At 38.8% G+C, this 16,228-nt stretch overlaps 1 protein-coding gene across 1 annotated transcript; it reads left to right on the top strand.

Annotated features, from left to right (window-relative positions):
- The first annotated feature begins 6,733 nt into the window (after positions 1-6,733).
- On the top strand, positions 6,734-15,423 carry LOC103781179 (potassium channel subfamily K member 16-like). Its single transcript, XM_008948882.1, has 5 exons — positions 6,734-6,946; positions 10,516-10,630; positions 11,171-11,337; positions 13,748-13,913; positions 15,203-15,423. Exons 1-5 carry the CDS (start codon positions 6,734-6,736, stop codon positions 15,421-15,423), a joined length of 882 nt encoding a protein of 293 aa, XP_008947130.1.
- Positions 15,424-16,228: the final 805 nt, after the last annotated feature.

Here is a 16,228-nt window from a genome sequence, read left to right as displayed (position 1 = left end):
GTACATGGTGGATTGGCATGTTCAAACCTACAGAAGATATATGTTTATGAAATTAACAACTAAGATGCAATCAGTTAAATATTTCAGTAATACCTTCTGCATTTTAATTTTTTTTAGAAGTGAGCATAGCTACAACATAAATTGGTAAGTTTTATGCAGAATTTAGTATGTACAAAGTGACATAAAAGTCAGATCTGCTGTTGCTCTGAAGAGAGTGAGTTTACAGGTCTTCCCCCTTTTGCATGTCTGCCTGGTTGGAGATTATATTAAAATGTCCTTCCTCTGCCAGAATCTTTATCTGTCTGCCTTTATTTTTCTTCTTCTTACTCTGTTATATATAAATGCTGTATTAAATATACACTGAATTGATGTTTATACAGCTTCTCTGAGGAGAGAAAGGCCACCATCCTGCCTCTCTCCAAATTAACTAGCTGGCGAAGGACCAGAGGTTCCAAACTCTTGCTGGGTAAAAAAGCAGCTGTCCTTGTTTTGTAGCAAAATCACCATTATGATGAATTTATTTGAAATGGCCACAAGAACCAGTAAAACAGTTCATTTCTTTTGACATTGAAGCATTTCCAGTAGCTTTCAGTAACTGGTTAAGTATCCTGGTATGATCTATGTGATGCTGCTACTACTTGATGACGCTGCTATTACAAATATGTATTCAGTGTTTTGTCTGCAGTTTGACACACATCTGACTCACAGAGAGAAAAGATTGCTTGCTTTCTTGTTTCAAAATTCTCTTGTTTTACAATCTTGTAAAATTGGTGTGGAATTCAGTTACCATCAGCAAAGTAATACGTGATTGGCAGAATGATCTGAGACTAGAATTAGACTAAACACATAAGCAGATGTTGGATAAAAGTGTGTCCAATAATACAAAACCATATAAATAAATACAAAGTCTTCCTTGCTTCTTTTGGAAATTTTCATAATATCATGTGGACAGAAAATATTGCTCATTCAGTACATAATAGTCTTAAGAAGTAAAGTATATACTTTTTTTACGAACTGCCTCCACTCTTCAAAGTTTGCCTCTTGGGTGCATAGGCAAATTTGAGTTGGAAAGGAGCTCAGCAGGTCTTTAATCCCATCACTTGCTCAAAAAAGCATCAGCTATTAGAACAAACCAAACTGCTGGGGACTTTGTTCAGCTTGGCCTTGAAATTCTCCAAGGATGAAGACTGTATGACCTCTCTAAGCTCTGTTCCAATACTTCACTGTCATCATGAAAAAGTTTTTCCTTATGTCCAGCCTGAACTTTTCAGTTTTGCTCATTGTCTCTCACAAGCCTCATTGTCCTCCCTCCGCTTGATGCCCTTCTCACAGGTGTTGGAAGGCTACTGGTGTTCCTCTTTGAGTCTTCCTGTCTTCAGGAAAGCATCTATTGCTTCCAGAAAGTTTGGTTGGCCACAGGTGAACAAAGCTCCTTGTTTTAATAATCTTATCTTCATATAATTTCTAGATTAATTTGAAATAACCCAAGCATTTACCACACTGAAGAACAATCAGGGGCCCACATTTATAATGGTCTTAACTCCTGCCAAAACCACCTGTAAAATAATATTACTAAGCATAGAGGTTCTCACACACATCTAACTCCTGTCTATTCATCATGTTATCTAGCTGCTGGTTGGTTAGATGTATACATGGTAAATACCATTTATTTATTATCTCCAATCAGAATAAATCAGATTTTTTTGTGGTGACTTTTTGGGGAAGTAGCTCTACAGTGCTAGATATCATACAGGTATTTTCAGGATTCATTTATGCCAGACATTATGGATTCTCTCATCTCATATTTAAGGGCATTTCCAATCCTCCTATGTAGCTTATTTCAGGGGAAGGTAGACATCCACTGGTCTCCTACAGCAATGTAGCTTCTGGGAGGGTCAGGATATTTATCATAAAAGCCAATGGGTCTGTTCTTATTTATAGTGAATCTTCCAAGGGGTCTATACACAGTATGGAGCCACCCTAGTAAATCCCTTGAGCTCATCAGCTTTTGGCTTGGGCATTTGTCTCTATTTTCATCACTTCCTGGCTGCTGCAGCTTTCCAGAGAGCTGCAAGGAGAAAATGACATAACCTCATGTTGAGTTTCTCTTGCTTGGAAGACTGACATGCTTTGAATTTTCATCCCTGCTTTTTTTACGAAAGAGGCTTTGAAGTAGAATAATGAGGTTCACACATGTAACAGTATAAGCATGTATTGTATCTTCCCAACAAAATATGTTATTTTTCTTACCTTTTCTTATCAATCATAGAATGCAAGTGATTTCTGTCAATAATATAAACTGAGAGCACTTCAATGTAATAAAAATATAAAGATCTTGTATATGTGGCCTGTACCAAATATCCAGCTGGTGAATACAGATGCCAACAAGATAAAAAACTAGGAATGACTAGTTACATGTAGCATTTTGGTAGCTCTATAGAATTTGTTTGTCTTTTCAAAGTCCATTTTTAATAACCATCAAACGTCTAATTTTAGGTGAATCATTTTTTTGTTTTTCACATGAACCATTTTTATTGTTCTTTAAATCAATGTTAAAGGGTCTTTTTCTAATATTTCTGTTTCACTTCCTGCAATGTTTGCATTGAAACTTCACTGATAAAGCAAGCAATGTCAGCTAGATATTTATAGTAGTTTTACTATCCATGACTTGATTCGACACCACCACAATAAAACTGAACACTTTCAACTAAAACTTTGTTTTCCCTTTCCCTTAAGGGAAATCTTAGGGGCCTCACCCGAGATTTTCTAAAGATTGTCTTCTTTTCATTTTTGGGGAGGCAGCTGTCAAGGTTTAAGTCTGGGCAGACCACTAGATGAATGACAGATTGCTCTCCACCACCAACTCCTCTCCTTTCCCAAAGGGGAAGAGAAAGGGAATCACAAAGACAGACTTAGTTGAAGATAATAATAATAAAATGGACCATATACAAATATATACAAAACCACCATCAAACCCAACCCATCTGATGGCAATTATGTCACTGTCACCACTGAAGCTGTGGAGCAGGCACTGGGGATGTCCCAGGTTGGACTTAATTGCAGATGGGAACTGGATTCAGGAACACATTTATCAGGATTGAAGGCAGAACAAGCAGAGTCCTTTTTAGATGCTGGCCATTGGAGAAGAGGACTTGACCTTCGTGATCCCTCAACTTTACACTGAATATGGTGTGCATGGAATGAAATCCCTTGTTGGTCAGTTTAGGGTCACCTGTCCTGGCCACTCCTCCCCACGGCCTTTTACTTTCTGCGCCCCCCAACAGTATTTAGCAGTGACCTTGGGGTCCATGGGAGCCAGTATGAGCAAAAGCCTTTCTGCATAGCAGCCCTTGGTAGTAACTGTTTACATTGAACATCAGCATAGTTGGAAGCAGACGCTGTCTGTGAAAATATGCCATTAACTTCAGAAAGTGCAGTTACATGGCAGAGACTGAGCTGAGAAGTAAAATCACTGATCAGAATTACTTCTGTTCTAACTCGAACCAGAACAGCAGCCGAGGTGACTCATTTGACACAAACAGCAAACTAAACAACCTGTACTTGTGGGACAACAGTGGGTTTACTCAAATTTGTTTATACAGATAAAGAACAGAAACAAGGTCTACTTCCAATCAAGAATTCAGGGAAACTTGTTAAAATTTTTTCATGGAATCTGTCTGATAAAAACACTATTGAAATCTTGGAACTCTTTACCACTTTTTTTTCTGAAAATGCTTCATGCTTTCATCTGTGTGAGTGTAAATCAGGAAGTCAAAATTATTGATTTAAATTTGGAATTAGAACAAGATTGAAAGTAGAAAATTGCCAGGTGTCAGTGTCCTACCTGAAGAAATGCAATGTTACTGTTATATATATTTAACACAGTTCTAAAATAATTTCCTTAACTCTTCTCTGAAGAGCAAGGTTTAAAAATTATTCAAGGAGCACAGCAAATTCAAAACAATTCAGTATTTTCCTGTACAAACTGTTTAGGCTGAAATGCATATCTGTGGAAGAATGAGTCCCTGGATCTTTGCACCTAGTTTGTCATCTAGTTTTGTACAGAGACGTTTCTTCCAGAAAACACAATCCAAAAATTCACTCTTCATCAGAAGTTTGAGGATGACAGGATCAGCCAAGTTGTCTTTCAGCCATTTAATTATTGATGATTTCTATAACTTGAATTCTATAGGTACATATTTCTGTAGCTTTTCCATAGGAGTAAACATGTCAGTATCAGCTACTTATCGACTGCTGCCCTTCACATTTTCAGAGCACACTACTCTGCTCACCTGTACAGAACTGTGCGTGTTTATAAAGAACTTTCTTAAGCATGTGCTTCATTATTTTGCCCTTACATTTATCTGTAAGGTAATTCAGCTATAAAGCGATTAATTTTGAACTGCATATTTGCTTTGCAGTTTATTGTGCACCTACAATTAACTTTTTTAAATTTTTTTTAAACTTTCTGCAGAAACCCCGTTTTCTACATCAGCTTGAAGACACAGCACATATTCCATGTGTGTGTCTTTTGAAGTTCTCTCCAGCTGTTTGTTATGCTACCCAAATAGGATACACCAAATAGGATAGGCCAACCAAATAGGATATGCCTTTAATGTTGAAGTACTTTAAGCTGGAATATCTGGAGTACAGAAGTAAATACACTTTGACAATTTTAGTGACTACATTCACAAAACCCTCAGAAAATTAAGTTCCTAAAAGTAAGCCTAAGTGGGCATTTTTTCTTAAGGCATAATTTAGGCTGCCAGCTTGGCAGCTGGAATGCTTTGTTGACCTGAACAGATCAGAAGGGGACATAAAAGGGCCTCAGTGCTGTATTTGTTCATTTATAGCTTAATTAATAGTTTCAAACACTTAACTGTGAAACCTACTTCAACTGTAGTAATTTGTCTCAGCCCATCTATGTCCATGAGTTTGCTTCCATGCCAGAAAATGAGTAGGCCAGCATTCTCTTGGACTGGTAGACAGAGGTCCTATAAGCTATGACAGAACAACCATCTGGATCTCTCCCCAGAGACAGCCCTGCTAGCCTAACAGGCAGTTGTGCAGCATCCCAGGCTTGTCTACCTGTAACATTTCACAAGGTATGGAAAAACAAGCTGTAGCTTTTAATTATGGAAATTAGAGGTGAGAGACTCCTTGTTAGATACTCTGAAAGTAATTATCACACTTACTTAGCACAGACCAAGAGAAGGCCATCCATCAGTGATAGGTCGGACATCTCAGTTGCATCAGAGCACTTTGCTTCATGTTATTGCAGCGCTTGATAATATCAATGCCACTACAGTGCCTATCTTCAGGCTGAGAAGAAACACCAGAGCACCAAGGCTCTGGATCCTTGAATACTGCATTTCTTTACTGAAATCTTTCTGTTTCCCAGTCACAGCAACAGACGGGTCCCAGACAAAGTCCAAGATGTTCTTCTGGGAGTTCTTTACAACACTTTTAACTTTTCAGTGACAACTGGCCTTCTGCTGCCAGTCAGTCATCATCTTCTGGGTGGATATGGATGGCCCTAGGTTAAGACCACAGGTCAAAAGTACAGAGGTTTTCATATGTGAATGAAATATTTTTTTTTTCACTCTTTTTCTTTGAGCATTACCTCTTGCTTGAAAGTAGGTGAAAAACAATCTGAGAATGAAGCAAAGGAGTGATATCTGTATCCAAAACATTTTAATGGGTAGGGAGTTTAATATCAAAATTGCAGCTCTATCCACGTGGCCTTCTTGCTCTGTGTGAGTGTTTTCTTTCAGAAGCAGTCTGGCATGGATGACACTAGCCATAAAGCTCTTCCTACAGAAATATATGCAAGCCCAGCTTATTTCCAGTGCATGATAATCATTAAGGCACCCATGAGTGAACCTCTGACACTTTTTTAGCTAACCATTAACCTTAAGCCTTCCTTCCCCCTTATGCATTTGGATTAAAAGGGCAATAAAGTCTGAAAGCAGTAGGCATGAGTGGTTCATTCTCTAACTCTGTGGACTAAAGAGTGGAGACATCTGACAAAGAATTCAGGAGCAGCAGGCTAGGCAGTGAAGGGACTATCTTATTAGGGTTAGAAAAGAAAGAGAAGGTCTGTCTTGTGACCAGACTGAATTCAGGATGTTTATGAGCTTCATCATGCTGCTTTCTCTGGTGCCAGCAATGTTTGTATGGTACAGACGGCAGCTATTGACTTTTCCATTTATTCAGCTCCATACTCTTCTTTGTTCTGGGGAGTCTGCTGTAATTAGAGAGTTTATCGTGTTTTCTTGTACAGAAGTCTAGTGTTTAGAGTAAGGCTTTACTTGTCAAGACTTTAAAAGTCTGTGACTCTATATTCACATGACCCTGGTAAGTCATTCAACCACCGTTTTATTTCAGCTTCACAGCCTTGAAAACTATACCAGTCTTAGAGGGCTTGTGTCAGGCTTCATTTGTTTGATTAAGATCTTTGGATAAAAGTTTTTTAATAGGAGAAAAACACTATGATTCACAGTCTTACTAAGTCATAAATGCTCTCCCTTTACTTTGGATAGAGAAAAGATGTGGAGGGATAAAGTTTGCCTGTTACTCTCATTTTGTATAGGCTGTATGTTCTGTTAAAAAAATCTCCAGGGCAGTAGCTGGGAAAATGGGTGTGTGATTCCTGGGTGTCCTGGGTAGCACACATCTTGGGACAGTAATCTGTTGAGTACTGAACAAGGCCTGGCAGCAGCTGAGCAGCAGCATGCCCCTCCTCACCATATACAACCGGCAGATCAGCTGGACTCCGCTGCTGGTACTGGGGTATCTCTGTTACCTCCTCCTGGGTGCCGTGGTGTTCCAGCTGCTGGAGAAGCATGCAGAGAGACACTTTCGGGACCAGTTCCAGCTGGAGAAGCTCAAGTTCCTGCAGAACTACACATGCTTGGACAGGCAAGCCCTGGAGCAGTTTGTACAGGTAAGAGGAGCAGGCTCCCATTATTTTGGCTCAACTATTATTTTGCTTAGAAGAAATTACACTGTTGTGGCCAGCAGCATGTCATAAATTGATCTGCTGTGCATGGCATTAAAGGACTAACTGTACAAGAGAAAGGCAGAGGTTTCTCAAGCTCATACTTCATTCACATAATCTTTATCTTGATCTATTGCACTCCTTCCTTTTCCCAGTCATGAACTCCCAAAATATGCAAATCTGCTGATGCACCTTTGTGCTACCTTGCAATAATTTCAACTTTATGTTTTTCATCTCGCTCATTAATTATTACATGGGAATTATGCACAGGGACCAAAACCAAGAATCAAACATACAAGAAGTAAGTTGCCCTTCCAAAGTTCTCCAGTCCAAACCTGTACAAATTCAGCCTTTCTTTTGTACTAGTCATTGTCTACTGCCTTTGAAGGTGGTCCTCCTCTTCAAGGCCTCTAAAGAAAAGATAAATTCAACCATCATGAACTGTTATCTATTACTTATAATAAGAGATAAATGGCTCTTGTTCTATATGGGTCATCAATTAATGACATCCTCAGTTACATTTTAATCTACTTCTCAAAACTGGCTGGAGATAAATTACTATACCCTTCTTGGTATTATTATAGACATTCTCATTCTAGTGTTACAAGAACTGAAGAGAAATCTTTGAAATGCTCAAAATTTATCTAGTTGCAGAGCTGGGTGCCTAAAGAGTTTCAGCTCCTTCTAATATGTCATTAAACCTGTTAGAAACTTCAAACATGCTGCAAGTTTGCACTGTCTGAGTCAGAGTACTTTCACAAATGCATATGTTTTTAATCAACATAAAGCTGATTCTGTAAATGGATTTAAGCAAACAGTGAAGTTCACGTGAGTGGAATAGAAGATACCTGAACCTCTGTCTACAAGGACAATGTTCTAATGCTGTGATATTTTTCTTGTGGAATATTTGGCATTGGGCAGAAGATTACTAAAGTTTTCAAGAACTTACATGCCTGGAAACAGGTCTGTTTTTTTCAGCTTCACCAGCTGGTGGTATTGCCTGTCTTTCCCTTATCTCTGTGATAGTGATTGTGAAGAAGAAACCCCTGATGCTCATTGTAAACCAAATACTTTAATAAGATTGAAAGGTTTGGTTAAATCTCTAGTAGCCTAGAAACCTTGGGGAGGGTTCTCACATGTCCAGATTCTCCTCTCTTTGGCTCCAGTGGAGCTTCCTTAGCTCTTAATGGCACACTTAGAGAACCACATTTTGCTGCATCTCTGATGAATTAGGTACAATGATTTCAGTTGTAAACTGTTCCAGACAAAACCAGCTGAGGGCACCAAATTATCATCTGCAATGCACCAAGCTTCAAAGTACTTTATAGTCCTCGAGGTAATTGTAAGTGCAGGTGTCCTCTGGCTTCTTAAGAAATTTGTCCTGCTCTTATTAATAGTAGGGAAGTTTTTCCATATGAAATCTCTAACTGTAAAACTACTGCAGTGAAGCAACAGTCTCTCTGTATATTAGCTTTATGTATGCTTCATACTCTTACTGTAAATTATTGCACATTGCTTTTACTTATTAGCTACTTCTGCTCCCAAAGGCAACAGGTAATGGTCACCAACCATTTAACAATGGCTCTATTTGCAGTCCAGCCACAACCATTACCTGAGTTGTAGTTGGCAAGGAACTGGGAGTCATTATAACTGCCCCACATGAACCTGCTTGTTTGGGAACAATTCTCCTGGCCACTAGGATGTCATTTCTTTCACAGCTTAAAAGCAACAATCATAGCAAGAAATCTGGGCTGGCCAGGCTATGTCTGAAGTGTTCAACATGCTTTATGTATGCTTCATACTCTTACTGTAAATTATTGCACATTGCTTTTACTTATTAGCTACTTCTGCTCCCAAAGGCAACAGGTAATGGTCACCAACCATTTAACAATGGCTCTATTTGCAGTCCAGCCACAACCATTACCTGAGTTGTAGTTGGAAAGGAACTGGGAGTCATTATAAATGCCCCACATGAACCTGCTTGTTTGGGAACAATTCTCCTGGCCACCAGGATGCCATTTCTTTCACAGCTTAAAAGCATCATAGCAAGAAATCTGGGCTTGTCAGACTATGTCTGAAGGGTTCAACATTCAACATTGCCTTTTCCATGTTGGCTTTCATGATGTGAACGGAGCTCCTCTGAATTCTCATGGATTGAAATAGGTAGAACTGACAAGTGTTCTTCACAGGGATGAATTAAACCTGTGATTATTTTAGATATTTCAAAAGACTCACACCTCAGTAGCTTCTGTGTGTTCCTTCTAACCAGCAAATATAATAGTCAGTTCTAGATAATTTGACTTATCAAATTCTTCCCAATCTAAGAGCCAGCTTTTAATGGATAACTTAATATTCTTTGTCACGTTGAAAAGAAACTCTGCTGACACTTCAGTCATGAGGTCACCTGTGATGGTGCCTAGCAGCTCTATCTGATGTACTTGACCAATGCTGTAGGATTTTCTGCTGAAGGAATAGCAGCTATTAAACTTGTATACTCAATCCACTAGCACAGATCAGCTTATACTGGAGAACCTATGCAAAATCAGATACCTTGCAGCAGGCATGTTCATCAGATAAACAATCCTTCTGGCAGTGGTCAATATTTAAATCAAGAAAAAATATCTTCTTTGGTCTTATACTCCTGGAATCTCCTAAATCTGGGGTTGCTGTTGTATCCTGCTCATGTGTTGCATCATACAAAAGTCTCTAGAAGAGATGAACAAGTAATTTCTTCAGGCATTTGGCAAAATGATGAAGGCTGTGACCTGGACCATAAAACTGGTATGTAAAAACCAAGGAGATTCTTGAAAACCCAGCTACTGAGCCAAGAGTAACAAGTCTAACAAGAGATTTGATGCACAAATAGGAACAGCATTTCTTTTACATGTAGTAGTTCTGGTGATCTAGTAAAAGCCATCTGGAACAGCAGAGAATATTTCATTAGCTAATCTTTCAGACCAGGAGAAGCCTAATAATAATTGAAAATTATTGGGAAGTCGTAGCCAAAACCAGTAATTCAATCTCATTAGTACTTAGATGGAGGAAACAGAAAGGAATATGTTCCTCATGCCCCTCCCCACAGACACAACCATACATCTACACATATACAAATTAAAACCTGGAGTGTGATGATTAGACTAGGGAAGGAGAGAAGAGGAATTACCTTTATTTTGTATGGTATAACTTCACTTTCTTTTCCCAGTTTGATCACTCTGGGGACTCCCTCCACTCCCATCCTCTTAGGCTTCAACTGGTTATGGAACCTATCCTTCTCCAATGGCCAGTTCTCCAGTGACAAGAGTTCAAGTTCCTGGCCAGCTCTAACTCCAAGTTTTGCCATGTCAGCATAAGGCCATTTTAGTCAAATTCTACCCTGTTATTTACACTGTTTATTTATAAGCACTGCTCTGTGTGCTCAAGAAGGAAAGCAATATTTACTTTCCTCTTTTTTTCTATTAGAATTTTTTCATCTGATGGATTGCTCATCTTTGCTCCTTTGACCTCTTTTACCTCAGGTCCTCATGGAAGCATGGGAAAAAGGGATCAATCCAGAAGGGAACTCTACGAATCCCAGTAACTGGGACTTCAGCAACTCATTCTTTTTTGCAGGAACTATTGTCACCACTATAGGTGAGGTACTCTTTTTCCTGATAAAAAACTTGGGGGTTCCTCTAGCTGTCCTGTAAAGCCACCCAAAATGTGCTATTGGTGGACAGAATACACCTGCAAGAATATCTTGACTACTGTGTCTTATGATTTTCTATTGTTTTCAAATTTTACCTTTTATTCTTGTGTACCCAGCACATTGCAGCTGAAAGAAAAAAAAGCCAAGTGCCTACTTGGTACATGCAATATCATTTTGTACATGCACAGCACATCTTGAGGTTGCTTTGAAGTTGCACTCATCACAAAATCAGATACCTATAGAAAATTACAATACTGTTTAAGGGTAATATTTTTCATGTTAAATTTTCTGTTAGCAGTAGTGACTACACAGGGCTCCATCATAAGCTAAGGTAATTTGTAGGCAGATTGAATTGGAGAAACTCATAGGACCACAGGTTCCTGAAGCTTAACATAGTTGAGTTTCCAAGCCTAAGAACTTTCTGTGATGACCTGCAGCCTGACAGTAAAAGTTTTTCATGTATCTGTTTTCTTCTTTTTTTCCAGGTTATGGTAACTTGTCCCCCAGCACAGTGGCAGGGCAGATCTTCTGTGTCTTTTATGCCTTATTTGGAGTGCCCCTCAACCTGGCCTTCCTTAATCAGTTGGGGAAAGTCCTCAATGCTCATCTGATTACCTTGGAAAGATGGGTGCAAAAGCCAGGTCGTGCTCAGGTACTGTGTCAACCTATCATTTATTTCCACTGTTTTAAAACTAAAGTTCTCATAAAGGTAGTGCCACTGCTAGATTGGGTTTCCTTGTGTGTTCCTACATTTTTCTGAGCTACAGCAACTATGTGGCCCTCCATATAAGAAAATTTATATACTCTATTTATTTATGATCGCTTTAAAGCAATTTGCTTTTGCTTGAGAGTCTCCAGATTTGCCTTTTTAAAACCTGTCTCAGCAAGACTGGTAAGCAAGCATGGCCTTAATTTTGGGCAGTCTTTAAGTTCTGGTAACCTTAGCAGAATAAGCACACATACACACACTGCTGAATCAAGTTCTTATTATCAAGCATATGCTAGCATCTATACAGGACCTAACTCTACACTCTGCAAAGAAAACTTATTTTTGTTGGCCTGTCTTGAATCACCTTCCTTGTTTGTGCCAGCAATTTAGCACTTCCTTCCTTGTCTTTTTTCTTTTTTTTTTTTTAATTTTAAATAAATTCTCTGTAGTTATGGTTTCTTGATGAGTCATTGAGCTAGTCCAGATGTATTGGAATAAGGGAAACACTAACAAAAGAAAATAATTGAAACTAATTTATAACAAAGTTAGTACGTGTTTCTGAGTAGAGCTTCAATGAATTGACCCCTTTAGTTAGGGAAAAGAGAGATTAGATGTGTTAGATACATTGAAATATTTCAGAGTTCTGGCACAAGTTTTTTTCTCTTTTTCATTTCTAAAACCTCTGAGTCACTGCATTCTTTATCTACACTGGGAAAGCTATAAAGGTGCCATCAAATTTGATGACTTGGTTTCTATGAGCAGGACGTTACTTAGGTGCATGACCTGTGTCTGTTCCCCACATACATGCAGCTCTACCACCAGAGGGCTGTTCATGCTAGCATAGCTGCACGATTCTTGAGATTTCTAATAGCACCTCAGGGACATGTTCTCTTTTTTTTCCTTGTTTTCTTTTCACTCCTGAATTAACACCTAATTTCTGATAGAATTCCTATGAACAGGCAAAGCTTTGAAACTGTATCTGCTTGTTCACTATGAGAAGCCTCTTCCAGGAAGCTGGTTCATCTCCTTTTAAACACAATTTATTCATGCTTTGGAAAATTAATTACCATCAATTAGTATTCATTCCTGACTTAATGTCCCCTACATTATAGGTTTGTACCAAAAAGTTCTTAAAAACGTGGGTAAAAAGTACTATTACACATTTCAGTATAAATTATTATGCAAAGTTTATTACCTAATTAAATGCTTTCACACTTCTAGAAAGAATTAAATGAGAACAGATGTCAATCATAACCAAGTCAATCAGTAATTCTCAAAGTGCTTTGCAAATAAGTATTATTATACAGCCAGAGAGACATGGTACATAATATAGAAGTGATTTGTCAGTCACACAGTAAGCTCATGCCAAGTTTCTCAAGCTCAGCAGACTATATTATATTGGAGATAACACAGATGAAGGAAGAAAAACATGACACCTGGACCTTCTACTTTATAAACAGTGGTTTGGCTTTTCCTCCAATCACAACAGGCACATGCATACAAAATGATACTCTGGTTTGAATGCCCCTGAGGGCATTTTTAAACAATTGCAATGAGTGTGCATCAGCCCACACACTGTTAGTCAAAAGTTCACCAAAGTGTGTTCCCTGGAAATCCATGAGTTCCTGATCCTCAATCCTAAAATCCCCTGTCTTGACCCACCTGGAGACTGTTCTGGGTACCTACCTACTGCAGCCACTTCTGCTGTAACTTATCTCCCAGAAGGCAGATGATTTGTACTGAGAGACACAGATCTTCCTCGTGCTTATAGAAAATAGTTCTGTTCTGAATGCTTTTAACTTAAAAATAAAAGGAAGCAAACTGACTTCACTTAGATTTCATCCAAACGTTTTCTTGGCTGAGCTTTTGCAAGCCACTTGATAAATGTTTGGAATGAGTCATGGTGAAAAGAACCCTAATTTATTCTTGCCAATCTATGTGCCATGCATTATACAATATTTGGTGACTCTTCAAAGACAGAAGCCAATCGGTTACAAGAACATCTCCACCTGAATTGAAATGGTAAAGTATTTCTTTCCTATAGTTATTAACTTATTAAAGTTTGAAAATATGACTTGAGTATACCTGACTTGTTGCAAAAAGCTTTTAAAAAATCCTCCTTTTTTTCCCTAATTTTGAGATTTTTTTGAATCATGATTGGGTTCAATATCTATGTGCAAGATAAACAGCATAGTCAGCCTACAGTGCATGGAAGCATTGGTTTAGCCTCCCATTTTTTGGACTTTGGTCCCAGCTGGAGTGAGTTGGTGATTCAAAAGCAAAATAGACCCAGCAATTTCCAGTACAAAACTGTGCAGTGTTGTTTAACTGCCATCTTCCTTTTATCTTCCAGGTGGTTCAAACACTGGCAGTGGCCATCTTCCTGACCACTGGGACCTTGCTTTTCCTAGTGTTCCCACCACTGGTGTTCAGTTACGTAGAAGGCTGGAGCTACGGAGAAGGCTTTTACTTCACCTTCATCACCCTAAGCACCATTGGATTTGGGGACTATGTAGTAGGTAATAAAGAAGGTGAACTGGATTGAGCTTTGTTGAAATTAGTTACTCTAGTATAAAGGTAAATACAGAAAGCATAGGTATCTGTTCTGCTATAAATCTGGTACATGGGAGGGCTGAGCCAGGCTGGTAATAATGACCTAATGTATTGTATGATGTGGGCATTTTTCTCTTGGCACCTAAGCTGAGAATCACCAAACTCATTTCACATATGCCCCTGGCACCCATTCAACAGTGACTATATCTAAGCTGGTACGAATGTGACCCATGAGTGACAGGTGAAATATAAATTAAATCTCTTTGTCATTATTAAGCCTTTGAACCACCCTCTCCTAAGAGGGATTTAATTCAGCAAGTCCCTAACATTCCCAGTATGAAGCCATGTCAAATATGAAATGACCAGTACTTACAACAAGGAGATATTACTGACAACCCTGGGATGCCTGTGAAAGAAAACAAACCCAGTGAGATTTTAGAGATCTGGGCTGAGACATAGCAGTAGAGACACAAGGGGCTATTTTTCCACCCACTTGTTTGAACAAATGCTCTTAACAGATGAGATAGTGTCTTTATTTGTTAAAAATACTAAGGTCTGTTGCCTCATAAGTAGTAGCTCCCTGTTCCTAGAGGTAATAATGATGCCCCAAAAGGAGATAAAAACCCATGCCACGCTGACCCTGGGCACTGTGGAGCTCCATGATGATCTGGATGGCAGAGGCTAAATGGATAGCTGCCTTGCTGTCCTGTGCCTGTATCAACTGCATCAGCTGTCCATGCAGTGCCAATATCTAACTATGGATTAAGATTCCCATAACCACTTACTTAAAATGACTGCATTTCCCACATAATATTCTCCAGGTGATCACCCTAGAAAAAGCAATCACTATATCACTGAGGCAGTAAACTGTAACTTCCTAAATCATCTGAGATCCCCTGTGTGTCTCTTACATAAAATATGGCTAATAGGAATTCAGCACTGGTTTTCCAAGATGATTTTTTTTTCTCTGTTGGTGGCTAGGAATACTCAGTTTTATGAATCCTTGATTAACATTGGTTATGATTATTTTTGTTATATAGCCTTGGCTTCAGAGATTTGATGCCAACCGTGCTAAGCTTAACCTGAGAGTTGGAACACAAAAAAAAAAGAAAGAAAAAAAAAAAAGGAATGCCCATAGATGACACAAAGTCATTAAACATACACTTTTGCAGGGGGTGGAGAGGGTGTATAAGTATGTGTGTTTGGCAGACCAAAGCTGTCAAGATTAATATGCAAAGTTTCCTGTATTTTTCAGGCACAAACCCCAACAAGCACTATATCCCAGTGTACAGGAGCCTAACTGCAATTTGGATTGTTTTTGGCTTGGCCTGGCTGGCTCTGGTCTTCAACGTGGGAGCTGACTTGATGGAAAAATTCCTTCAGCTAAAGTGGCACAAGCCTGACTTAAGCTTGGCAGAAGTCACCACCAAACTGGAAGACGAACCCGAGCATCCTGTAATGCACATCCCTAGCTGAGCAAGGTACACAGAAAGCAGTCTTGAAAGCACACCTTTCATCTCTATCTCACACTAAGCAAGCTGTGTGGATAAAGGCCTAGACCACAGGCTGTGGACTGTTTCTAAAGGGAAAAGCTCAGATGCACTGAAATTTCCAGACATTGTATAGGCATCAGCTAATTAAAGCCTCCAGAGAAGTAGCACACATGGTAGAACAACTGTCTCAAGATTCATTTTATACTTCTGACTCAACAAAGGCAAATTCCCCTGAAGTAATCAACTATTATCCCTTTCTTTTTCTCTAGTGGGATTCTGTTCTTATGATCACTCATTTTCAAAAATCCAGAGTGACTGCCTCCCAGCTCCAATAAGAAGCCATGTCAATAAGAATCTCAAGTGGAAAAAGTCAGGTACACAAATGTTTCTTCATTTCCAAACAAAAACCAAACAAAACTACAGAGGAATATTGACAGTAATGACTACTCACTTAATGACATCCATCAAATTAACATTCATTTGAGATTTTTTAAAATTAGCATCTTTCATAGAAAATTATAACATTTCTTTAGTTCGTGAGCTAAAATGCTTCTCTCTTAAGTGGTGCTGATGTGTCTATCCAGCACTGCCTCTACTGTTACAATTCATTTCAAAGTTAAATGACAGCTCAAAGCAGGTCCTTACTTTATCATAGTTCATTTCACAACCCCTTGAAAACAGCACTTTAAACTAAATCTGCATACAAGCAGACATCCTTATTTCCAGCTAGATTATAGAGATAAAAATATAGAGTATATATGAAATATATAATTTCCAGCCAGAAATAA

This window comes from Merops nubicus, unplaced genomic scaffold, assembly GCF_000691845.1.
Source record: "Merops nubicus isolate BGI_N331 unplaced genomic scaffold, ASM69184v1 scaffold1311, whole genome shotgun sequence".
NCBI classification, from domain to species: domain Eukaryota; kingdom Metazoa; phylum Chordata; class Aves; order Coraciiformes; family Meropidae; genus Merops; species Merops nubicus.
This window is presented reverse-complemented; position numbering and strand designations above follow the sequence as displayed.